The following is a 24,983-nucleotide window of genomic DNA, read 5'->3' as shown; positions in this document are numbered from 1 at the left end:
TAGTGAGTATTCTATCTGCCTTTCTTTTTATCCACTCTTTACAGTCCCTAGCACACAGTAGACACCCAGATCTATTTGTTCAAGCAATGAATGAAGAAACTCGCGCTGGCGTTGGCTGGCCTTCCGTGACACCAGCTGAGTCTGGCAGGGGCTTGCCTTCTTCAGCCAATCACGGTATGCTACCGAGGCTTCCGAGCCCTCCAGGGCCTCGCTCTTGGCTCTTCTTGCTCCAATCACAAACAGGGCTTTACTGGGCAACGGCCAATGGGTGCCGGCGGGAGGCGGGGCCTACCACGCGGCCGCGGTATAACGGCGCGGCCCGCGCGCGCGCTTCTCTCCCGGCGCGGACACCGGCGCGGGGTATGGCTGCTGCTTCGTTTGTATCCACGTTGGCCGCCCGGCTGCTCCGGCCCGCCCAGAGCTGCCGCCTCCGCCATAGCCCCTTCCACCTCTCGGCAGTGCGGTAAGCGGGTCGGGGAGCTGGGTCGGCGCCGAAAGCCAAGGGAATCGAAGGCGGGGGCCGCCCAGGTTTGGAGGACGCCTAGGGACATCCTTCCTGAGCATCTCCGTCCGAACAGTTGTGGCCACCGGGAGAAGTGCGGTGGGGCGACGTGGCAGCCGAGCGCGGCCGCAGCCTGTGACCTGGGCGTTCGCTAGGCGGGGTGGGCTGGTACTGGGAGCCCCCCTTTCGGAGGGACCCGGTCTCCCGCAAGGTTGGGGCGTCGCCCTGTCTCGGGGCCAGTCCGCCGGCGGGACGGGGCCCACCATGCGGAGCGAAGGCGCAGGCGGGCTCTGGGGCGCCCCGATTTACGTGGGAGCATATGGAGGTCACCGACCAAAGCTTGCCGGCCTCCCTGGGCAGTGATGCCGAGAGCCGTCCTGGGGAAGGCGGAGGAGACGCTTTGGCGAGCGCGGCAAGGGTTCTGAATGAGCAGCCTTCCGTGAGCCGTCCTTTCCGGGAACCCTAGCGGCGGAGGGGGTTGGTGCAGTCTGATGAAATCCCGGAGCCCGCTTGCTCGCCCGGTACCCGCACTGCCCTCCTCCCGCAGGTGGGTGTGGCTTGTGCCGCTCTTCTAGCTGCCCCTTTCCATCCAGAGAGAATAAATGTGCTATGGTCACCAGGGTTTTGACTGCAGCCCACTCCGAGCTGGTCAGTACCAGGCTGAGTCAACTGAGGTAATAGGTACCCGGAAGGAGCAGAATGTAAGCTGTTTCCGTTTCCATAGGGAGGTAATAGGTATTTCCTGATCTTTCTGGACCTCAAATTCCCATTCTTAAGCTTAGGTTGAAGAGTCTTTGCGGGGGCGGGGGAGGCGTGATTTCTCCTTATGCACCTCTTTTTCGTTTCTCTTTAGAGCCTTTGCAATGCCAGATACCTAAGACTTGTGAAGCAGCCCCCTCTTATCCAGGCACTGTTCTAGGCTGTGCGGATTCATAGATGATGAAAACTGTGCTTTCCTTAGTGGAACTTACGGACCTGTCAGAACCTCACAGAACACCTGTAATTTCCACTCTGTAAAAATGCTTTAGAGACATTGCCACGGCGCTGGTGGAGCACCGAATGCGGATTAATGCATTCTTGAAAGAAGACTTGAGAGGGGACGCTCAAGGCTTTCTTGGTCTGACCCATCACTCTGTACTGTCTGTTCTCCTCTCTCTTCCCCCTTCCTGAGTTCTGACCACGTGTGCCTGTGGCTTTTATGATTGAAAAGAGATGTGTGAGGATCCTCTAATTCATTACCTAAAGAACTGGACCAGCTTGCTCACTCTCCAGTAACAAATGCCCTCCTTTCACTTGCCTTTCTGAGAACAAGTGGGCTTGTGCCTCTCTGAAGGCAATACTACATTTGGTATTTTTGGTTCCCTTGTATTGCTTTGATCACTGCTGCCTGGTAAATGTGAAATGATAGTATCTTTTTAAAAATATGAGTTTGCATGTATTCCTGTTTTGGGGGGAGGGGAGTTGGTGTGCAGGTCTCAGGAACATAAACTCATGGTTAGAGAGACAGTACTGTAGTCTAGGAGACGGTGGGGTATAGGGAAAAATGGACTTCAGAGGCAGAGGGTTGCATTGGAATCTTGTTTCTCCTGTCCTCAGTTTCCCCTTATGTGTAGCAGGGTTATTATAGTAGCCAGCCCCAGGTAACTGAGAGGAATGTATGTAAAACTCTTAGCAAAATACCTAGTGTTTAATAGGTGTTAGTTTCATCCTCCTTTGTGTCTTTCTTCTTTCATTACTGGTTCCATGAATTAGTAGATAACAGAACTCTTTCCAAATAACTTGACTGTGAATTGTAAAATGCATCTGATATTAATTTTTCATGGACAATTACAGTACTGTAAGCTGTTGAGTTAGGAAGAAAGTGAAGTTGCTGTTGACTTGGATTTTTAGCTTTGAATTTTATTTGAACAATCCACTTGACTTCCTTCTATTTTGTTGATTCACGATCTTAATGGAAATGTTTCTAAACACCTGTGAAAGCGTTTAATTCCTAAATGTTAGCTAATAAGTTTGGGATTCCCTGTGGTACTGAACTGGGTCTCCATTTCTGTTTATTTTGGGGTAGCAGTTACTTTATCTGCCCTTTGGCAAACGAGGTGATGGGAAATTGAGTAATGACTCCTTCATAGGACTGTGTTTCACATTTTACAGTTGTGGCAGACAGAGGAGGGCTAAAACACAGTTACATTATGAAAGATATCATTGCATTGTGGCTTTGTTTTGGTTCTTGTTACTCTTTGACAGTTTTTTTTTTTTAAGCAAATTGGCATAACATCCAGAACTTGACTTTGTGACTTGGAACACTGGGTTCTCGCAGAGCCCTGTGTCCTTAACTTGAGTATGTCGTTCTTAGCCCAAGTGTGTGGCTGCCATTTTCTCTTATTGCTTTCAAAAGAAACTTTTTTTTTTTCCTTTTTCTCCCCAAAGCCCCCCAGTACATAGTTGTATATTCTTCGTTGTGGGTCCTTCTAGTTGTGGTATGTGGGATGCTGCCTCAGCGTGGTTAGATGAGCAGTGCCATGTCCACGCCCAGGACTTGAACCAACGAAACACTGGGCAGCCTGCAGCAGAGCACGTGAACTTAACCACTCGGCCACGGGGCCAGCTCCCAGCAAAAGAAACTTTTTAATGAAGTGTAATCTGAGTTCTCCTCACTGAATATTTATATCTTATGAGTGTATAAATAGATAAATATATTTATTATATATTAAGGATATATATTTATGTGTGTGTATAAATCTAACCAACAAAAGAGAGTAAGAAATTAATTTTTATTGAATATATATGCCTGGCATTTTATATATGTTATTTCATTCAATGTAAATGACTGACGTAAGCCGTTTGTAAGTAGTCTTTCGCTCTCTAGTGTTCCAGGGTTAGGAATGCATTTCTGGGCCGGAGCGAGTATTCCTGGTACTAACATAGATCCAGAATGTTACTGGGGTATTTGTACCAGCAAAGCCCTTTTAATGAAGTCCCTTTCAATTCTAATTCTGAAATGGATTTGTAAATATTAACAAGATTTCAATTCCTTAATATACCATGGGTATATATGAAATGCTATCATATATTTTGTGCTATGCTAGTAACATTACATACAATCAGGGTGAAAGTATTTGGTCTGCTATAAAGTTACAATATCTTCCTAATACCTCCCAAGATGCAAATACAGATTAATATAAAGTTTAGATATAAAATTACCGCATTATATCTAAGACATTGAGATCTGGTTTAAAGTAGGTATTAACCCCAATGCAAATGACAAGGAGGCATTGATGCTTGAAGTCTGTTAAAGCCTTAAAATTCCATTTTAATTAAGAGTGGTCTTGAGAATTAATAACATCTGACCATATCTGACCAGTACCTTGACGTTGTCCCTGAGAATTGAATATGTGCTATAAGGAGAAATTGTTTCAGTATTTCAGACAAGTGTATGTGTCGTTGGTCTTGAGTTTGGAGCGTTCTTCACGATCCTGGGGACAGAAACCTAAAGGGAAAGACTTGTTTTCAGGGGGATCTCTTTGTTTAAGGAAGAGGTACTTATCCTACCATAAGTAATGGGAACTGTATTGTAAGGACATGTGTGGAAATAAGAAAACCAGGAATCTTCCACACTGGAGTCCAGAAGGAGCTGTGTAACCAGTTCTTATCGGGAGGAGACAGCCTTTCAGAGATGTGAACATGGGTTAGGAACTGGAGGTTCTTCTAGATCCTGAGTTTTCTCATTGGCCCACCCCCAGCAGCAGTTTTCTCATCGCTTGCTCTGTCTACCATGAACGTGACTGCTATTCTCTCTGTCTCAGCTTTTTTCTGTCTTCTGCTCCTCCCATAACAGGTCCTCTGTGGTTCTCGTGTGTGAATGTGGTTTGAAGAGAAGCTCTTATTGGTCTAGTTAACTACCACTGTTGATGTTGCACTAAGCTGTTGCACCAAGTGGACTGCCTGGAAATCGTTGTCCTCGGCGTCCGATCCTCACTCGTGGTCTGTCAGCTGTGGGTGGGCCGGGGGGTCCCAGGGTAGAGCACTGCCACCTGTGAGATGGAACCTCCTCTGTCCCCCTCCCCACCCTTATTCTTACTGGGAAAGTCTTCCCCAGAAGGGGGTATAGGGAGCAGTAGGCATCTTGAGGTTTGACCTGTTAAACCAGTTCTTTATTGTTTTAACTGTATAACATAATTCATATATTTTAAAGCATCATAAAAGTTAAAAGTCAGTGACTAACTGGGAAATGATTTGAAATATATGACTGGACGCTAACAACACGGGCAAAAGACAAACTACTCATGGCGTGTAAGCATATAGGAAAAACTAACCTCATGGTGGCGAGGGGTCAAACAAAACAATGCAAATTAAAACAATGAAAACCTTTTTCTGGTTTTTTTTTTTTGGCCTGTCAACGATCAGGAGGCAGGATGGTGTAGCATTAAGAGCCTAGAATCTGGATTCAGACAGAGCTGGACGTGAGACCCGGCTTCGCTAAGTACTAGCTGTCAGTTACTTCAACATTCTGAGCTTCACATAAGTGATAGCAACTATCTCCATCAACCTTATCCCCCTAAAGGTGGAGCTGGACACACACTTACCACCCTGAACCTGTCCTGCAGATTCCCGTTGTCCCTCAGATCAGGCAACGTGTATTTTAATCTGAACTTGAAGTTTTGGGTATTTAATGACACTTTTTTGCAGTCTGGTCTTTACTTTTTACAAAAATTTAAGCTATTTGGTTTTACAGCTCTTGTTGTCTTCTGCAGAAATGAAGCTGTTGTCATTTCTGGGAGGAAGCTTGCCCAGCAGATCAAGCAGGAAGTGCGGCAGGAGGTCGAAGAGTGGGTGGCATCGGGCAACAAACGGCCACACCTCAGCGTGGTTCTGATTGGCGAGAATCCTGCAAGTCACTCCTATGTCCTCAACAAAACCAGGGCAGCAGCAGACGTGGGTATGTGTCACCCTCAGATCCCGACTGCCGTGGCATTGAGGCTTCGCCGAGGCAGACCCCATTGTAATTCATTATTCCTTTTTCTGCTTAGAAAACCCAAGCAGAGGAGGCTAGTGGGATTGGACTGTATGTAAAATTTTGTCAGAAGGAAATTGGGCTGTATCTGCCAAGGAGGCCTGTAGACCAGGATAGAGGAGTATGGTTGGTATTCTGGAGGTCTTCTGCATTCTGTCCTTAGTCTTAACGTTGGACAGGTGACCTTGAGCACCAGTGAGAGTGTCCGATGGGACATGTGAGCATTTGATGGAGGAGGCCTCAGGATGTGGCCTCGAGCAGAGTCAGAGATTTGAGGGAAATGACTCAGACTTCTGGGAAATAGCTTGTGATTTCTCCACAATCCATGCCGAAGCCAGGCAAATGGTGCAGCTTAGAAGTGGCTGGAGTTTTGAATGCAGACGACGTGGGTCTGGCTGATGGGAGGTTTGTGTTCTCGGGTTCGGTACAACCTCGTGTGCTGGCAGGCTCTGGGTGGGTGGGCTCCGCTCTGCCTCTGCCCGCTCACCTGGGGTGCAGTGGTCTGAGAGCCGAGTGCCCTGCCCTTCGAAGGGCTGTGAAACCGCATGCTGGCTGGGCAGCATGACTGCACTGTGAGCCCTTGAAGGGAACACTATTCTTTATTGCTGAGGACGGAGGCCTCCTGTCCTTTTCATTGAAAAATCTTCAGAACCTCTAGAAAATAGCAAGCTATGGCTTTTCAAGACAGTGGGAGGTAGCAGTTGAGACATTGGGAGGGAGACATTGGGAGGTGCAGTGGAAAGAACATGGACTTTGGGACTGGAAAGTTGGCCCCATCGCTAGCTGGCTTGTGTTTCAGTTTCGCTGAGCCTCAGTCTCCTTGTCCGTAGGATGAAGTTGCTGAGGGCTGTGTAGAAAGTGTCAAGCTGGCATCCTCTAGTGTGTATATTTGTGAAGCTACTTTATTCTGTTCCCTGTGAACCACTCAAGCTTTTCGGCCACCACGGTGATGTGACGGTAAAAAACCTCTGTGGAAGAAGACGGTGGCAGGCAGCATAGCATCGCTCATTAGAGGCCTCAGTATTTTTTTAACCTTGAAATTTTCTTATAGGAATCAACAGTGAGACAATTGTGAAACCAGCTTCAATTTCAGAGGAAGAACTGTTGAGTTTAATCAATAAACTAAATCATGATGATAATGTGGACGGCCTCCTTGTTCAGCTGCCTCTTCCAGGTGACTGTGGGACTTCTGAGGAGGGGAGAGGCTTGGTTACTCTATGTACCCGGCCCCTCCTATGGATTTGACGTGAAGGGGAGGTAAATTCAAGAGAGTGAATGTTTTATTAGATATGGGACAGACCTACTGAGAATAGCAATTCCTCCTTGATTTGGTATCGAGCTCTTGATTCAAAGGAGAGTGGAGGGAGGCAGCTGCACGAGAGGCTTTGATACAGGTGTTTGGCTTTGCCTGGTGTGTGTTCCTTTTGTGCAGATGAAGAAGGAAATCACGGGGGCAAGTTGCAGAAGGGGAACGGGTTTGTGCGACAAACCAGATGAGCTGGAGTCAAGCAGAGCTCACTACGCAGCAGTGACTTAAAGCCACTGCCCGGGCTTCTTTTTCAGAGCACATTGACGAGAGGAGGATCTGCAACGCTGTTTCTCCAGACAAGGATGTCGATGGCTTCCATGTAATTAACGTAGGGCGAATGTGTCTGGACCAGTATTCCATGTTACCGGCTACCCCCTGGGGTGTGTGGGAAATAATTAAGCGAACTGGTAGGTATATCCCATAATTGTATGCCTGTGTTAGTGTTATAAAAGTAGTACTTGCAAATGGTAAAAATTCAGGCAGTAGCAAAGAGCAGGAAGTCCTGCCCCAGGACCCCAGTCCTGCCCCTCAGAGCCTTCCCCTCTTAGCAGCTGCCTCTGACTGTTTTCACTGTTTAATACAGAAGCCTCAGTGAAGGAGACCTAAGCTTTGACAGTGGTGATAGTGCACATTCATGTAACATTCTGTAGTGGCAAGTGATAGGCCCACTTGACTGATGAGGCAGTGAGCTTGGTGACGTCCTTCATTATCACCATCAGATTCACGTCCTAGGCCATCTGCCTTTCTTTTCCTTTGGTGCCCATTCTAAAATGGTCTGGCACTGCTTTTAATGCAAATATATATATTTTTTCATAGGCATTCCAACCCTAGGGAAGAATGTGGTTGTGGCTGGAAGGTCAAAAAATGTTGGCATGCCCATTGCAATGTTGCTACACACAGATGGGGCACATGAACGCCCTGGAGGTAAGGACATCGCTTTCAGAGGAGGGTCCTCTTCTCCCTTGTGTAAGAACCTTCAGAGTCTGTCCTTGGATGTTTGGAAGTGTTAACTTTGTTACACTTTGTATTTGTTGTAACTTTGTTAACAGATATTTGGGGAGTAACCTTTGGATTATTAGGAGAAGCTGTGCTCCGTGTCTCCTGAGAGTTTATTTATATTCATTTATTATGGAACTAGTTTAGAAGTGGAGACACCTGAGAAGTAAATTTGAGTTTTGAGGATAAACATGGTTGTAGACAATTAGAAATTTTTACTTCTGGCTCTGATAGTTGGAGTAAGGAGCAGTCCTTATTCAAAGTTAGTATCCGGTTCTGTGTCATTTGGTGGAAAAAATCTTAGACTATGGCAAAAGATTGGATTGATATGACTGTAATGTGTCATTATGTCAAGTTCTGTTAATTTGAGGAAAAGTCGCACAGATCAGAGTTATCACATGGATTATCGTAATTTGACCTTACATGATTGTATCAGATATCATGGCAAAACTATATATTTCCACATATCTTTTAGCACAGTTTTTTTAATAAAACCTCAAGAAATTCTAGTGATATTTTGCTTAGAAAAGGTAAAATTCTTAAAAGGCTGTTAAATAGGATAAGGAATAAATTTGATTATATTTGACTCCAAAGGGTAGAGCTAGGACCAATGGGCAAAACTTACCAAAAAACCAGGTATTCATTTTTAAAAAGTAAATGGCTGGGCCAGCCTTGTGACGTAGTGGTTAGGTTTGGTGCGCTCCCGGTCGGCAGCCCAGGTTCGCGGGTTTGGATCCCAGCACCATCCTACACCACTTGTCATCCATGCTGTGGCGGCAATGCACATGTAAAGTGGAGGAAGATTGGCACAGGTGGTTAGTTCAGGGCTAATCTTCCTCAACCATAAAAAAAAAGAAAAGAGGAAGACTGGCAACAGATGTTAGCTCAGGGCTAATCTTCCTCAGCAAAAAAAAAAAAAAAAAGAAGAAGAAGAAAGAAAGAAAATGGCAATTAGCTGCCCAGAAAATATGGCACATGAATTAATCAATTATTTTTTCAGAGATGTTGAATTCTTACAAAAGTTTGACTAGTTGAAACCTAAACCAATCCAGCTTTGATTCAGAAATCGAGACATCTATTTTTCACTCATAGGTGATGCCACTGTTACAATATCTCACCGATACACTCCCAAAGAGCAGCTGAAGAAACATACAATCCTTGCAGATATTGTGGTCTCCGCTGCAGGTAAGAACACCTGGGAGGGGGACAGAAGGGTGAGGGGGGAGCTCTTCTCTTAGAATTTGCCTGCCTCCCTGCCATCCCATTCATCCTTCCCTGAGGAAGGACACTGTGAGCTGCCTGCCAAAGTGAGGAGAGAGCTGTGGTTGGAATGCTGGTTTCTGGCATTCCGCAGACTTGAAGGTAAACGTTGTTGCCAAAGCCTCAGGCTATTTCTGTTTACTACATGAAGGTTAAGTGGTTCCTTGGTTAACAGTTTTTATAAAACAAGCTAATTAGTCCTTCCAGGGCTCTTGCAATTGAAGTGAGATAAAAGTCTGACAGGTGGAATCTTCTGTCAGTAGTAAATTGATCATTTCCTGCCTCCACTTCCAGGCATTCCGAATCTGATCACAGCCGATATGATCAAGGAGGGAGCAACAGTCATTGACGTGGGAATAAATAGAATTCAAGATCCCATAACTGCTAAACCCAAGTTGGTTGGAGATGTGGATTTTGAAGGTAAATGGTATAATTTTTTTAAATATAAAATCAATAAATATTATCTTTAATGAACGTTTAGGACAGATCATTAACTTTTAAACTTATGTTACTCTGGTAATACCATTTAGAACGCAATCCACAAGAATTAAGAGACATCTTTAAAAAAATTACAGCCATTCTAGAATCATTTTAGGTCTTTGTATCATAAATTTATGGAGAGCAGGCATAAACTTTTTAGGGAGCTGTTTTTTTTTTCTTCGGATTATTTCATAATTGAACAACTGAATGACTTTTAACAAGTCTGAAATTTTAATGAAGCAATTTCCCTAAACCACTGAGTCTGCTAAAAAGTGTTACCGATTTCTCATTGTCACAGTGAGAGCAGAGGACACAAACTTGGGATGTTAAAATGGTCCAGGGAAAAGCCATATTCTTGAGATTTTGGAATATGCTGTCAGTTTCTCCTTTCAGTTCTTAAGATTTATTTATCTGAATTTTATGCTGATAATCAGTCCTATTTCTAGCTTTCTGTTTCTATTAAAGCAGTCAGATTTTTTCCTTTAAGATTGAGTTAAAAAAACCTTACTTCTCACTTCCCAGAAAATTAGTTTGCTTAGTGCTTTGGGCAAATAGTACAGTTAAATAAATAGAGTAAATAAATAGAGTAAAATGAAGAAAATGTTGTAGGCAGGTATTAATTGAGGTAATGCTTATTAATATTATAGATACCCCTCCCATACAATTAACCTACGGAGATGTTTCTAAATTGATTTAATATGGAGGAAAATTTGACTGATGAATTATAGCTTATTTAGATGTATAAATAGTGATTGAACAACTCTTATGTGCATATTATTTTATTAGTATGTTCAAAAACCTTTTCTCTTGAGTAAGGTAGGTGTGATTTTTTTTAATGATTTTGACGCGTATGAAAGTGGTTATGTATATTATTGCTTTTTCTTTGCTTCTTCCATGATATGTTAAAATATATACGTTTCCTTTGCCATAACTAAAGTGGTTGCCTGTCCTGTTTCTACATAGAAGTCAGGAAGAAGGCCGGTTACATCACTCCAGTCCCTGGGGGTGTTGGTCCCATGACAGTGGCAATGCTCATGAAAAATACCGTTATTGCTGCCAAGAAAGTGCTGAGGCCTGAAGAGCAGGAAGTACTGAAGTCTAAGGAGCTGGGAGTGGCGACTAATTAACTGTTGTGTTGTCTGTGTCATGAACAGCACTCCAGGCCAGTTCAAGAGGCAACACAGGAATAGAAATGCAATATTTTTTATTTATTCTACTGAAATGGTTTAAAATGATGCTTTGTATTTATTGAAAGCTTAAATGGGTGGGTGTTTGCATGCATAACTCTGCAGAACCTCACCAGGGAGCACACCAGTGTCATGCTGGGTCACGTGATCTGGCCACGAGAAGCCGTTTACTGAGTGATTAACAGGGGACATCGTCACTTTGAGAATGGCCACTTCACCTTGTCAAGCCACTTCCGTTAAAATTTGCCTTTTCTAGAACTGCATTTCCCAAGTGCTATTCCCATAAGGGTTGATGCTCACTTTAGGTTCCAAACCTTCTGAGTTCAACTGGTCAGACCAAAGGAAAAATTGCCAGAGAAAATTAGGGAAAGGGTAAATGAGAAGAAATGATGGTAATTGAGTAAAAAAAAAATGTACCCTAATTTATATATGTATTGAATGATAACCAGAAGAAAAACTCCACGTTAGCAGTATCCCAAGCTGTCATCTTGCGGCGCAGGCACTGGGCCCGGCTCAGGGTGGCTCCACGTGCCGTGAGCCCTCCTTTATGTTTGTTACCGTTCACGAGGTCTCCCATTTTAGTTTTCTAGGATCGAAAGGCTTATTTGTAAATTGTTTGTGTGTAATGCCATACTTGGCTTTTCCTGTATATTTAAACTTCGTTGTTCAATTTTTGTACTGTTGGGAGTGTCTGTATGGTTTCTTTGATGTATCTTGAAACCTATTTTTGAAAAACAAAACTTGGGTTTGATAATCCTGAGGGCAGCTTGGACACAAGTATGCAACTTACTTTTCCACCAAAGACTTGTCAGCAGCTGCCTGCTTTTCTCTGATGCATCTGTTGGCTTTCCCCTGCTAGGTTTTTGAGAGCTTGAGTTTAATACTGAATTTAATCAGACTTTCTGATTAAAGCAGTTTTTAGTTAGTTTTGTTTTGTTTTTTAAATAAAACACTTTGGACTGATGTGGAATTAGTTTCTGAAATACTGTATCTTCCTGTTACTGTCTTCGTTGTGACCTAACGTGGGTCATTTTTCTCACTGGATGTAATCTATCTGGATATTCCTAAATTTGGTAACAGCCAATCCTCTGCCTTAAACTGGTGTAAAGAGCTGTGGAGAAGCCAACCTCGTCCTTTTAGTCTTACAGCCCAACAGGCTGTGCCCAGCCAGGAGCTTACGCTGTAAGATTCATTTACCTGGTTAGCCTTGTTCTTAGTGTTTTCTAAGTTGTTCTGAGTATTTTCTAAACCATGCATTCAATTTACACATTGTTCAATTTACAAAGAACTTCTTGATGTGCTTGCCAAGTTTTCTTTTTTTCTGTCTCTGTATCTACATATACATCTATGTAATTATTTTTCAATATGTGTGTTTGATGTGACGGATTGGGGGGTATTTGCCGTGCACATTTTGGGGCTGTGATAGGCCCTGTGTATCCTCCACCAGGGCTGGCTGGGCGTTCACTCAGGCAGGAGCGGCTCCTGCCCCAGGCAGCTCGAGGCAGAAAGAAAGAACAATGGGAGTGGCCCTACTCCCTCCTCCTTCCTTTGCTGGAGATGAAAGATGATCATTTGCTGGAGATGTTTCTGTAGATGGGTGGAGCTCATGTCCAGAAGCCATGCCTGCTGACTTACCTAAATTATTAAACACGGAGCAAGATGAGCAGACAGGATTAAGTTTTATTGAATTGTAGTTACAAGTGGAAAAAAGTACCGACTTACTGCACGAAGTAACCATACATCAAGCTGTGAAGCTATCGAAATTAAAATGTTCATGTATATACAAAATATATGACATATAAAGTGAAAATTACAGTGATCAATTTACAACAGCAAAAAAATTAACAGTTTTCCAGCTTGTTTGATTAATCAAGCGCATTTACTCCTGAATCCATAAAATTTCTACAGTTCAATTTGGACAAAGTGCTATTGAAAATTAGCCAAGTTTTAAAACTGAAATGTTAAGCGTAGATTGTTAGCTCTCAGGACTGGTGCAGATGAAGACACAGAATTTCTATTTAAACTCAGGAGACGGTTCTGGAGTGGTGAGCAGCTGAGAGATTCTGCTCTCAGTGGACGTGGTAGAGGCTTAGAGCCTTACCTCTTGGCAGTATCCCTCGGAAGGGAGCTCTGAGATTTAATTTAATAAACACTTATTCTACAGACCAGGCACTGCACTGGGTTCTGGGCATCACAGAGGCAGTTAACTGTCCAGTACTCAAGGTGTTAATGATCGAGTGTCGCCTGTCTTTAAAATGGAAAGGAATAAAGTAGAAGCACCTGCATTTGCTCAAGATTCAACTCCACAGTTGAGAAGGTGAATGTCAGATGCATTGTGGCTTCAGACACACAGTGGCTATTAAATAAACGCAGCTGGCGTTTGTTAATGTGGATTGAAGACAGACTGACCTTAAGTTTCGCGAGGAGAGGGTTTGCTTTATTATTAACCCTTGGGTTTGGGTTGGGTTTTAATCTACCCAACTTGCTTCCAATCATTCCTTTAAAGTACGAGTCTAATATTGCAAAGTTATAACCTTCCAAAATTTGATGTTAGCTCTGCCTAACATACAATGTTCATGTGAATGGGAGTGTGGGAATCAGGCATTGAAAACTTGCAGGAAGGACCAACCCAAATGCATAAAGAAATGTGATTCTGGGTGTGAAAAACCAGTGGTAGCCATTTAAAGGGTCATTTTGTTGATTTAACATGTGGTTTGAGATTTCACTTTAACAAGGACAATTTTATTTTAAAAACATTTATCCACTCAAACGTGTTGGTTCTCTCATTAACAGATGTTTGGAACTGGCTTTTCAATCTGGGAAAGCCCTAGTCACACTTCTGTGCTGGAGAAAGGCTTATAATGCAGATGCTTCCAGCTCTTCCTACGACACTTAGAAAAGGGAATGAGATGGAAAAGTAGGGCCTTTGAAGCATTTCTTAATATGCAAAGTTGCAAAACAAATTTTCCAACCTTGGTCTATTGAAGTACGAGTATTTTAATAGTTCTTTCAAGATCGTCTAGATACTTTAACCTTTTAAAAAAAATCTCAACTGATAATTTATTTTAAATAAAAATTGACTATTGCCCCTTTATCTTTAGCTACAGTTTGGGGAGGCAAATGTTTTTTCATTTCAAAAGGAATAATTTCTATGGTGGACTGCATTTAAAATAAGGTATAACATTTAGCTTTAGTTATTATAGCTACAAAGTACAGGGGAGAACGTTGCACGTAAGCACTTCTCATTGACAGACCTCCAGTTTTCTATCAAGCGGAGTGACCCCCCCCTCTGTTTGGTAAACAAGGAAAGAGTCTCAGAGAAGTTATTGGGCCCAGATGCTCCCAATGCAGACTTAAACCATGCCCTCACTCTGTGCCCTGTCTGGGGGAATCTGTGTCCTAGAGGATGGTCTCGCCATCGGCTTCTCTTCCGTATCTGTCCGTGTCTGTGAAGTCACGGTCCGACTCCATCTCTATCTTCACCTGTGGCACCGTGAACACTGGGCTCTGTGGGTAGCTGAAAGCAGGTGAAGCTGGACAGGAAATTTTGAAGTGCAAGGTGATGCTGAACAAGGACAAGGAGGAAGAATGACTTATCTAGCATTTGGTATTTCTGACGCCATCCTCCAGAGAAGGGCTCTAATGCAAACAGTTCTGTCTTCGCTTTGAGCTCTTACGTCACGGGAACTAGCCTATCCTCTCTGCTTTGCCTTCAGCTGTAGTCATTGCTGATCTCGCCCTATTTCAACCTATTTTTCACATTACCGCCAAGTGAACTTTCTGGATCACAAGTCTGACTGCTTCCCCACTGCTCAAAGGATAGACTCCCAGCTCCTTAGCCCGGTGAAGCAGGGCCTTCTCTGCTGTGCTCCTCTTTCCCTCTGGTTTGACGGCCCATCCATCCAGCATCCTTTGCCCTGTGTGTGCAGTATTTCAGGCCTGTTCCCACTGCCTGAAATGCCCTTCCTTCTCTCTTCTCTTTGCTCTGTGTATCTGGCAGACTCCTATTTATTGTTCCCAGACTCTCCAGATGAGACAAATCCTTCCTTAGACCACCGTCCTTTCTCTAATGTGGTGCCCTTGTTCTTGGCACTCAGTGCTGTCTTTCTCTATCCCCAGGGATTAAGCATCATGCCTGGTAGACCACAGATGCTTAATCTTCGTTAACCTAGACCATGTTGAGTCTTTTTCTTCACTGGAACAGACTCCTGTTATTGAGTGGCCTCAGCTTCTGTCTGCTTTCATAGATTCAGTAAAACACCAGTGTGGTTGGGAGGTGCCGTGGCCAGTTACCAAATTCTCTGCATTTCTAACCTTGTCCCATGCTTTGTGCAGTTTAATAGGTTTTTGGAAATGCCCTGTCCTGCTCCAAATTCTCTCTCCACTGACTCAAACTGGGGCAAATGGAGATTGATTTTCATTTTAAAATAACCTACACTGAATTCAATCAGGACAGACAGACTGCTTTTCTCCTAAAATATTCATACATACAGATCAGTGGCATTAAGGGCGTGGGAGCCCTGACTGGGGAGGTGGGATGAGAAGGCAGGCAGAGACGTAACTGGGACAGTGGACAGTCCTGGGCTGGAGCGGCCATCGGCCCCCTGCTTAGGGAGGCTTGTGCTGGTGCTAAGTCTCTCTTCTCATCCTGGCGATGTGATAACAGCTTTGACTTCTAACTCGGAAGATCTAGTACACGTTTCCTAAAATCTCTTGGGTGAGTTCCATCAAAGTCTGGAGTTTATCTGCCTCTAGACTTGGGACAGCCTGACCTTTTACTGTTGGGTCTCGTGCAGTGATTCCTGCCTAGTTTAGGACATGGTGTAGCAGTGGGACTGCCCTTCCATGCTCCCTAGGAATAACTGAGGCAGACTTTCTTGCCTCTGAATTCCTCTTTTCCACTTTTCAGCCCCCCCTTGTTTTCAATCAAGTAGTCCAACTCTTCACAGGTGGCTCCACCAAGGAATCATTGTTGGCATGGGGGCTGCTGGACTCTGGGCCTTGAATCCTTTCTTGACTGTTTTTATCTCCACTTAATCTTTGACATTTAGTTAGCGTTCCTTGATATGCTTTCTGACCTTTGCTAATTAACTATGCTGCTATTTTCCTCCACAGAGTACTAGAGTACCTGCTATTTTGATCCTTAGAGTTCATTTGTCCTGGCTTTCAATAATATATAACTTAAGTCATGTCTAGTTTTTCTCTTACGTTGTTTTTTAAAAAAAATATTTACTTTCAATTTTCATCCTACTTAATATTTTGTAATAATTTCCTTTTCTAAAGTTGAATACCTTAGTGTGTTGTAATCATGTTATGATGTGAGACAACAGGTGTGTCACTCGACACTCAGTCATCAGTCTGTGCCTTTGTCTCCGAGGAAAAGCAAAGGCTTTTTACTGAGACACTGGCTACCTAGAAACCCCGGCTGCCTGGAAACCCCAGCCCCCTGACCCTCCCGCCTTTGCCTAGTCTCTTGTCCAACACCCAAGGAGTCCACCTCATGGCCATTACCTTCGATCGAGGTCTGAGTCACTGAAGGGAGAATCAGAATGAGTAACTCCAACTGGAAGATCTTTTTCCTGGCAGGAAAATTAAAATGTCAGATGTGGAGCAGGTTGAGGACTATTCTGGAGAATTTCCTCTTTCTCCAGTGCTTCCCTCATCCATTTCTTCTCCTTTCCATTTCTCTAACCCCATGGCCAATACTACACATGAGGAATACAGAGGCCTCACTGGCATGGGTGGCTTCTGGTTCCATTATGCCTTCACCTGGAGAGCTGTTGGCCAGGTCAGGCGGGTGTGAGGGATGGGGAGGGACAGGGAAGAGAGAAAAAGGATGATGGAAGGATACAAATGGGAACCGGGAAGGAGAGTGAGAAACTCAAAAGGAAGAGGTACTTCTGACGGAGGGGGTAATGGGAAGCCCTTCGAGAGCCCTTTCGGGAGCTGGTGGGATCCCTAATCTGGGTCTCTGCGGAAGGGGGCAACCCTATATTACAGCACCAGTGTCAGGACCCAAGTTGGGATCTTTCAGACTATTCCCAGGACAGGCTGTGTTGTCTGGACGACAGGACTGTCCACCAGCAGGGAGCTGAAGCTGGGAGCAGGTCAAGCAGCAACGGAATCCCCCCAGGGTCTTCAGAAGCAACACCTGATCCCTCTCAGGCAGCTCCCTTCCAGCAGGTGGAAGGTGCTTGTGATTCCACAAAACCACAGCCCAACCACGGGCACCTTCACTCTAATTTATAATGCAAATGCTGTGCTACCTGTTTCTCTAAAGGGGATGACTCAGCTTGGATTTGAGCTTTCAATCATTTCAACAACCCCAGAAAACATGGAGGCTCAGCAGGTCAGGTTTGGGTCAATGTGGTCTGAGACCATGCAAGAGAGGCCAGCTGGGGCCACGGCCATCTGGAGGCACAAGGGGAAAGGAAGGAACAAGGAGTTTTGCCTAAACTAAAATGTAGATCCACCACTGGAGCCTGCAGGGTTTGATTTGGGGTTTCCACCTGGTTGGAGTCCCAGTTCTCACGGCCCAGTTCTTTGAACTTTGCCTAGCACTGGAGTCCTCTGGCATCTCAGACCATTAGATCCCCCGAGTTAACGATGGAAATTCCTCACGGAAGCGGCGGAGAGTTAGTAGGAAGTAGGAAGGGACAGACCACGTGTTTTACTTACTGGCGATGCAGTGGATACCGTTTTGGGGATCTGATTGGACACTTTCCATGGGAATCTTTACAACTGAGGGAGGAGGGAACTGGGGCTGGAGAGAAACAGTGGGAAAAGCTGATAAACACACCAATACAACAGGGTTGGCTTTCTTGCCAAGATGGAAAATACAAACATCCACAGAGTACAAACCACCATCCTCTTCACATCCAGACCAAACAGTTAGGGGCCCATGAAGGGCATCACACAGCCTGCTGTCCTGGATGGGACGGAACTCCTCCAGGAATGTCACTCATCATAACTGCTTCCACTGACACGGTAACCAGTCACTTGGGAGGGAACCTCACACAGTATTTGTGTTTCTGTAACAATGTGTGCAAAACGAATTGGTGTAAATTGAATCCTGTTTTTCCAGTGAATATATCATATAATCCAGAGATGCTTTTTCCCCACCCTGGAATAGTTCCCGGCTCAGATATCTACTGAATGAATCAATGAAAGACTAAGTATTTGTCTTTAAAAAGCACTTAGGCTCTCAGTTTCTTTGTTCTCAGAACCTACCTTTGCAAATCATGTAAATCATCAACGAAAAACGTGTGAAGGAGTGATGGGCTGCTTTCCTTTCTGGAAGGGGACGGTAATTAAGGACCAGGGGAGTTATGGTCTGTCACTACCATCAGAAGATGGTTTAATCACCACCAGTCAGTCACAAGGACCTGCCTTTGAACAGCCTTGATCTGCACAAAGGCAAGATCACCAGGAGACCAGTTCCAGGATGATGCAGGGATGCGGGTTGGGGTCAAATTGGGAGAGTGGGAGCCAGGCATGGTGTTAGGAGATGGCATGGGCAGCTCAGTATACGGGAAATGGTCAAAGTCAGGAACAGTTTTCTTAATTCCCTCTTAGACATTTAGCTGTATGTCCATCTTGGGTAGGTCACCTCCTTTTGGGAGACAGTTTCATCATCTATAATGAGCACTTGAACTAGACCATCTTTCTGCCTAGTGTTTTGTGATTTACCTATAATTTCTGAACTGGCTTCTTGTCTGTTGACCCCCTGAGTGTCTTGGGGATGGAATGGGGAGGAAGCATGGAAGAGAAGAGGGGCAGATGGGGCAACCAGTGGTCCCTGCGCCTAGGGAATGTAGACCCTCCTTTCAGGAGGACACATGCCTCTTCCCTCACCATCCTCCCAGTCCCCTAGGGCAGGCCCAAGCAAACCTTCTCCCCATCCTCCCACCTGTCCAGGAGGCCAGTCTACTAACCAGCTTCCATCAGAACCGTCCCCCAGGCCTGCTCCATTCTTTGGCGGTCAGTCCTCCTCCAAACCTCTTCCATGATGGAGCTGAGTGTTCCTCCCCCTTCCCTCAGGGACCTACACTGCTGTTGATAATGGGCCTGGAGCCCACAAGACTGGGAAGGAGAGGGTGTGACCAAACAACTTTTCCCTGGGGGCTGGGGGGGCGCTCATTCCCTCAGGCCCACCCTAAGGATATTCACATAAACAGAGGAGCTCTCAGCATCTTAGACCAAGACAAGCAGAGGCCTCAGCTGATCCTGGCCTGGGCCCAGACCACTGCTGCAGGCCACGTGAAGAGCCTCCCCGTCCCTGGCCCTGGCAGAAGTGGAGGGACGGTCTCCTGATCTCTCCCCTCAGCCCAGGCCTCACATCCTCCCCACCTCCTCGTCACTGTCCTCATGGGCCCCTTTCCTTCTCTTCTTCTTCTTCTCTGTCTCCTTTTTCTCCTTCTCTGGGAGGATGTTGTCAATCCAGGCCAGATCATGCTGGGAGAAGATGAAGTCCAGCAGCCTTCGGACCATGATGAGGCCCAGGATCTGTGGTGGGAGTTCAGAGAAAACCACGGGCTCAAAGCCCCAAACTCAGGCAGTTTTTCCTCCCTCCTGTCAGCTGTGTTCAGGGACTTTTTCTGGTGTCTCTGAAGCCATCTCAAAGCTCCCACAAACCATTATTCACCTCCTGTCCTCTTTGGTTCCTCTCATCTGGCCTTTCCTCAGTTGAGTGACAACGCCTACCCGTGACCCAGAGGGACAGGTGGGAAGCCAGGTGGAGATCATGGCTGGAGAACTACGTTTATTCTTTAAATCAGTGGTTCTCAAACTCGAGCTTGCATCAGATCACCTGGCGGGCAGTTAATACACACACTGCAGGGCTCTGGCTGAGTTTCTGACTCAGCAGATCCAAGGGGAGCTGAGAATTTGCATCTCTAACAAGTTTACCAGGAGACGTGGATGCTGCTGGTCCAAGGGTCACACTCTGAGACCAATTCTCCCTCTGCCTCCATTTCTGAGAGCTGCCAATCTCTCTGCTAACAAAAGCTGAATAAAGTACACTGGGATATCTGGAATTTTTAAAGGAAAGTCTAGAAAATGTGGTTCTGTTCAGGATAAACAAACTAAAGGGAAAAACATCTGCTTTTTGGGGGAAGATTAAACACTGGCCTTTGAATAAACTCAGTGGGTCCAGGGCAGCTAGTGATCAATACTGTCCTCTCACCACCAAGAACTGGCCATTAAATGAGATCAGGCAGAAGCCCCCAGCTGGATTAACCGCCTCCTCGCTGACACTGCGTCTTGGGAGCAAGTGGGGCTCAGGAGTTGGACAGACCTGGGTTTTAAAATTCCTGGCTCTGGAAACAGATAGCAGTTGCTGGGGTCCAGGGTGGCAGGCAGGGTTGTCCACAGAGGGACAGCATGAGGGAATTTTAGGGGAGATGGAACTGTCCCATAACACGACTATGATGGTGGAATCACTACTCTGCATTCGTCAAAACTCACAGAACCACAGAATGAATTTTACTGCATGGAAATTTTAAAAAAAAGCAATTGGGGGGGCGGGTATGGATCTTGGCTCTGCTCCTTCCTGGTGAGTGACCTGGGGCTCTCACACGTGCTCTCTTAGCCGCAGTTTTCTTATCTGTAAAATGGGGGTACTAGAGTACTTCAGGGCTGGTGTGGGCCCAGTGAAACAGCACTCAGTACAGGCTGACTGTGACTATGATTGTCCTGTCCCCTCTTCACCTCTGAGCCCCAGAGAGCACTGCTGGGAGGGTCCATTTCCTTCTCCCTGGAGCTGTGGTCTCCAGCTTGTCTGCACATATATGATCACCTGTGGACTTACTGCAACTACCAACGCCTGGGTTGCTCCAGGAGATTCTGATTTAACTGATCTGGGCGAGGCCTGGGCACATGTAATTTTAAAAAGCTCCCAAGTGACTCTAATGAGCAGCCAGGGTCAAGAATCTCTGACTTAGCACCCTCCCAAGAGGGCACATTTCAAGTCCTGCCTCTGTGTCCTCACTGTGGCCCCAAAGCCAGCCCTGCAGCCCTTTCCCCACGCTTTAGCCCACAGGCTCCAGTCCCTGCCCCGCCCCCAGCAGGGCCTGGGCCGGTTGCCTCCCCTGGGGTGATCTAGGGCGCAGATGCAACATGTCGGCTTTTCCTCTTTTCAGTTTTTATTTTTGAATAATTTCAAACACAAAATGTCAAGAATAGTCAACTCCCATATACTTTCCCCAGCAGTTGGTCTTTTCAATTCTTAATCTCTGATTCTAGCTCTCTCCCTACCCCCTCCGCCCCCATCCCCACCATTTATCCTTTCAAATTCAGTTATTTTGAACGGAGAAAAGATTTATAGTTAGTACAGATCTACTTCTGCGCTCGGTTTGGTTTCGAGAGCGGGAAACGCGGTCTCCTGGTGGAAGCCGCCCCGCGTCCCCATCCCGCCCCAGAGCCGAGAGGCCGCGTAGCCTCTGCGTTCTCGCTCCGCTGCCCCAACCTGAGCTGAGGTGGGTGTGCAGGCTGTCAGCTCAGCGCAGCGCATTCCTTCCCTCTCTGTCCTCCCGACCACCCCCTGCCCATCTGGCCTGGACTCACAACCCGAATCTTGTTCTCTGCCTGCATCTGTTACCCCGCGAGGGTCAGGCCATCGGGGAGGAGAAAGTGAGGGTGGACCTCCCGGTGGACCCCTGCTCAGGCCTAAACCACCCAGCAGGAGGGGAAGGCCGCGCGCACTTTACCATGACGGGGAAGATGATGGCGGCCACGGTGGACTTGAGGATCCACAGCACCGCCAGGCAGAGTATCTGCACCAGGGTGAAGAGGTGGATCCGGCGCAGGGGCACGTGCCGCAGGAAGGCGTGGTCCGGCTGGTGCTTGGCCGGCATCAGGAAGAGCTTGCAGCGATCCCAGAACTGGTGAGGACAGCACGAGGCTCAGGCAGGCAGTGGGGACCCAGGTGGCCCTGTGGGGCACTGGGGACCGAGAACAGGTGCCCCGGCGGGGTCTCATAGAGGGGAGCCCCTGATCAGGCCTCAAGGACACACAGGAGGGTGACTGGAGGTCCAGGAGGACATACAGGGATGTCTTAGCAGAGGGGGCCTGAGCCTGGTGAAAGGTGTAGCTGGAGCTGACCCCCAATGGACACTGTCCACGTTTAAGGAAACACAACTTAACTGCAACGCAAACTATCCAAGACATCTAGTGTATCATGGGAAAGAATAAAACAAAACAAAATGTTTTCTTCTGCAGAGTTGCCTTAGAGAAGAGAGAGAGATGTAGCGAAATGATCATTGGAGTCAGACTGATGTGGGTTTTGAATTCTGAGCCTGTTTCCTCATCTGTAAAATGGGTATCAGAAGACCTAGTTATATAGATTAAATTATATAACACCCATAAAGCACCTAGTAGAGTTATTTTACTTGGCACAGAGTAAATGGTAGTATCATTGTTACTATTATTCTTTCGTTGACCTAGGAAAGCGAGCACTTGGGGTCTTGGTGACATGGAACCAGACGTGGAGCACTGACCCCCCTCAGATCAGCCTGGGGAGGGGGGAGCCTTACCTGGATGCCATTCAGGGAGGCCACGCCCATGTAGAGGAAGACCCCATACAGCACCGGCAGGGGGATGTACTGAAATGAGATGAGAGGGAAGCAGAACTTTGGACCAGGCTCTAGTGGCAGGCTGTTGGCCACCCTGCTCTGGATGACAGTATCTGCCAAGTCACAGAGGCAGCCTGGGCTGCCTCAGCTGTCCCCAAGCAGTGAAGGAGCTGGATGCTTGGAGGAACTGAGGGTCTGAGAGCAGATCTGGAGCCAGTGTGTCAGGGGGGTGGGAGATGAGGGTCAGTGGGGCTCTCCTGCCCCCTCCTGTAGCTGGGTGGCTAGCCCAGTGTGAAGCTGCTCTCCTAGCCTGGTCCGCATTTCGGGCTCTGCAGAAGCCATATGGTCTGGCTGAAGACATACCTTCTGGAACATGGGAAAGCTCCACAGACTGCTCCCCCTGCTCATTCCTGCCAGCCCCTTCCCACCCCCAGCCCCAGCTGAGGGCCCCCCAAAGCTGCACTGCTCAGCTCGCAGGGGGCTGGGGACTTTTAGTGAGCTGGCCTACATCAGCAGGGAGTGCTTGCTGATTAACAGCAATCATGCCTCACACACAATCAGATTAAAAAACAAGAAGCAAAACAGAAGTGTATAAACTAACCACCATTAATTGCCAACTAGCCACGAAGGGTCGGGTGGGTATCTTCCCTTCCCATCATGCTCACAGGGAGTTTGTTTGCTTTTCAAAAGTGGGATCACATCAGTCGTACTGTTCTACAGTCGTCATTGTGACGCTTTAGAAGCCTTTGAGGTATTCCGCATTGTCCTCTAAGCTGTGTTTCTGCTTCTTTCATCCTCCCCTGTATCTGACCTACAGCTCACGCTGTGAACAAGGCCGCCCCGCGTGGCTCCCAGGGCTGTCGTGCTGGGACGCTTGGGAGAACACAGAAGGATGCCCACCTTCTAGACGCCATTTAGGAATGTCCATAAATCCAACCAATAAATAACCTCTCTTTTAAAATAAATTAGACTGCATTCATTTTTTAACACAAAGCATGATTTGGACCCATGTGCTGTAAACCTCTGTCCAAGACAATGGAACTTTAAAAAAGGAAATATGGGGCCATTGTGTCCTTCCATTTGTATGGAGTTTTTGCCTGATGATGAAACAAGGTAAAGTCATTCTCAGAGGGTGGGAGCAATTGAGAGAGAAATAAAATCTTAAAACACTTAGCTATAATTGGTAATAACTCAAATTTAAGATGGCTTAAAACTTCCCTTTTGTTCTAATGAGTGTGAAAACCACATTAACCAGGAGGACTGTGCTAAGTCTTAGATAATTTTAGTTACCAGTGACTGATTATCAAGTCACTGCATTATCAAGCCTAGGAAACTGTCTCCAGTCCTGTCATTTGCAGGCTCAAGGAGCTTTCTCAGAAAATCCCAGAGGCCCATGACATCCCACTCCGACCAGTGATGGGGCTGTTAGCTCAAATTCTAGATTAATCAGGACAGCACTCCCTTAGATCCCCAGGGAAGGACCCTTCTCAAATGTTAATCACATAGTAAAGTGGCAAAAAGTTGCCTCTAGTGTCAGCTTTGTGTCACTCATTAAGCGGTCAACAATGACCGCAGTCCCACAGACATAAGAACACCATGGCCTTCCTATATCATTTGAGGCTGAGACCATGAGAATAACATGGAGCCCAGGGGGGAGCTTCTGACATGGGCAAGAGTTCCTCTGAGGCAGAATGCAGAAACCCACAGTCCTGAAGAGCTGTGGTAAGATGCGAGCAAAGAAGGAAACAAAACAAAAAGCCTTTGGGGCTTGGGATGGACTGAGAATCTGCAGAGCTGAGTGTGTAGGTCATTTATGCCGCCCATCACATGCATGCCCACTTCACCCCCCAGTGCTCTCATTTGGCAAGATAACCAAAGATTCGCAAATTGGTGATAGAAGGACTGAAGATTATCACTGATCCTCTAACAATAAACATCACTCTGGCTAATATCAGCACAACCATCCATTGATAACATGGGGGGGATTTCATTCCTTGCTGCTCAGTGTGGTCGTTGGACGAGCATCACTGGCATCACCTCTGAGTCTGTTAAAAATGCAAAATTTTGGGCCCCTCTCAGACCTACTGAATCAGTATCTTCATTTAACAAGATTCTCAAGTGATTTTTTTTTAAAGATTGGCCCTGAGCTAACATCTGTTCCCAATCTTTATTTTTTCTCTTCTTCTCCCCGAAGCCCCCCAGTACACAGTTGTATATTCTAGTTGTAGGTCCTTCCAGTTCTGCTATGTGGGACGCTGCCTCAGCATGGCTTGATGAGTGGTGCTAGGTCCGTGCCCAGGATCTGAACTGGTAAAACTCTGAGCTGCTGAAACGGAGCATGGGAACTTAACCACTCAGCCACGGGGCTCGCCCCTTCTAGGTGATTTTTTTTCTTTGTTTTTTTTTTGTGAGGAAGATTGGCCCTGAGCTAACATCCCTTGCCAATCTTCCTCCTTTGCTGAGGAAGATTAGCCCTGAGCGAACATCCATGCCCATCCTCCTCCACTTTGTATATGGGACATCGCCACAGCATGACTTGATGAGCAGTGCATAGGTCCACACCCGGGATCAGAACTTGCGAACCCCGGGCCACTGAAGGAGAGTGTGCGAGCCTAACCATTACACCCCGAGGCTGGCCCCTCCCCAGGTGATTTTTATACACATTAAA

General features: G+C 46.2%; 2 protein-coding genes across 8 annotated transcripts in view; one reads left to right on the top strand and one right to left on the bottom strand.

Annotated features, from left to right (window-relative positions):
- Nucleotides 1-307: 307 nt before the first annotated feature.
- Nucleotides 308-11,708, top strand: MTHFD2 (methylenetetrahydrofolate dehydrogenase (NADP+ dependent) 2, methenyltetrahydrofolate cyclohydrolase). 2 transcript variants are annotated; one of them, XM_046660732.1, is made up of 8 exons: nucleotides 308-463; nucleotides 5,254-5,438; nucleotides 6,565-6,687; nucleotides 7,077-7,229; nucleotides 7,639-7,746; nucleotides 8,911-9,003; nucleotides 9,373-9,498; nucleotides 10,522-11,708. In XM_046660732.1, exons 1-8 carry the CDS (start codon nucleotides 363-365, stop codon nucleotides 10,683-10,685), a joined length of 1,053 nt encoding a protein of 350 aa, XP_046516688.1. In that variant the 5' UTR covers nucleotides 308-362; the 3' UTR covers nucleotides 10,686-11,708. The 2 variants fall into 2 exon arrangements, with proteins under 2 accessions (XP_046516688.1, XP_046516689.1); XM_046660733.1 differs by lacking the exon at nucleotides 308-463 and adding an exon at nucleotides 548-1,049.
- A 129-nt stretch (nucleotides 11,709-11,837) lies between these two features.
- Nucleotides 11,838-24,983, bottom strand: part of SLC4A5 (solute carrier family 4 member 5) — a 116,062-nt gene continuing 102,916 nt past the window's right edge. For 5 of the 6 annotated variants that reach the window (XM_046660727.1, XM_046660728.1, XM_046660729.1 and 2 more), the window contains 6 exons: nucleotides 22,277-22,345; nucleotides 21,452-21,625; nucleotides 19,095-19,250; nucleotides 17,424-17,508; nucleotides 16,257-16,324; nucleotides 11,838-14,310 (listed from right to left, as the gene is read on the bottom strand). In XM_046660727.1, coding sequence (XP_046516683.1) covers nucleotides 16,290-16,324; nucleotides 17,424-17,508; nucleotides 19,095-19,250; nucleotides 21,452-21,625; nucleotides 22,277-22,345 — 519 coding nt within the window. In that variant the 3' untranslated portion in view covers nucleotides 11,838-14,310; nucleotides 16,257-16,289. Of the gene's footprint in view, nucleotides 14,311-16,256; nucleotides 16,325-17,011; nucleotides 17,509-19,094; nucleotides 19,251-21,451; nucleotides 21,626-22,276; nucleotides 22,346-24,983 lie in introns of all 6 variants that reach the window. The other variant, XR_006888580.1, reaches the window with a different exon arrangement.

The sequence above is a fragment of the Equus quagga genome, chromosome 5 (assembly GCF_021613505.1).
Source record: "Equus quagga isolate Etosha38 chromosome 5, UCLA_HA_Equagga_1.0, whole genome shotgun sequence".
Taxonomy (NCBI): domain Eukaryota; kingdom Metazoa; phylum Chordata; class Mammalia; order Perissodactyla; family Equidae; genus Equus; species Equus quagga.
The sequence above is the reverse complement of the archived record's forward strand: the minus strand, read 5'-3'. Positions and strand labels throughout refer to the sequence as shown.

What these genes read in the sequence shown, in the direction of transcription:
- MTHFD2 (XM_046660732.1), top strand. Translation starts at nt 363, where the DNA reads ATGGCTGCTGCTTCGTTTGTATCCACGTTGGCCGCCCGGCTGCTCCGG. An exon ending in TATTGTGGTCTCCGCTGCAG is followed by an intron (nt 9,004 to 9,372) that starts GTAAGAACACCT and finishes CTCCACTTCCAG; the next exon opens with GCATTCCGAATCTGATCACA. An exon ending in TGGAGATGTGGATTTTGAAG is followed by an intron (nt 9,499 to 10,521) that starts GTAAATGGTATA and finishes GTTTCTACATAG; the next exon opens with AAGTCAGGAAGAAGGCCGGT.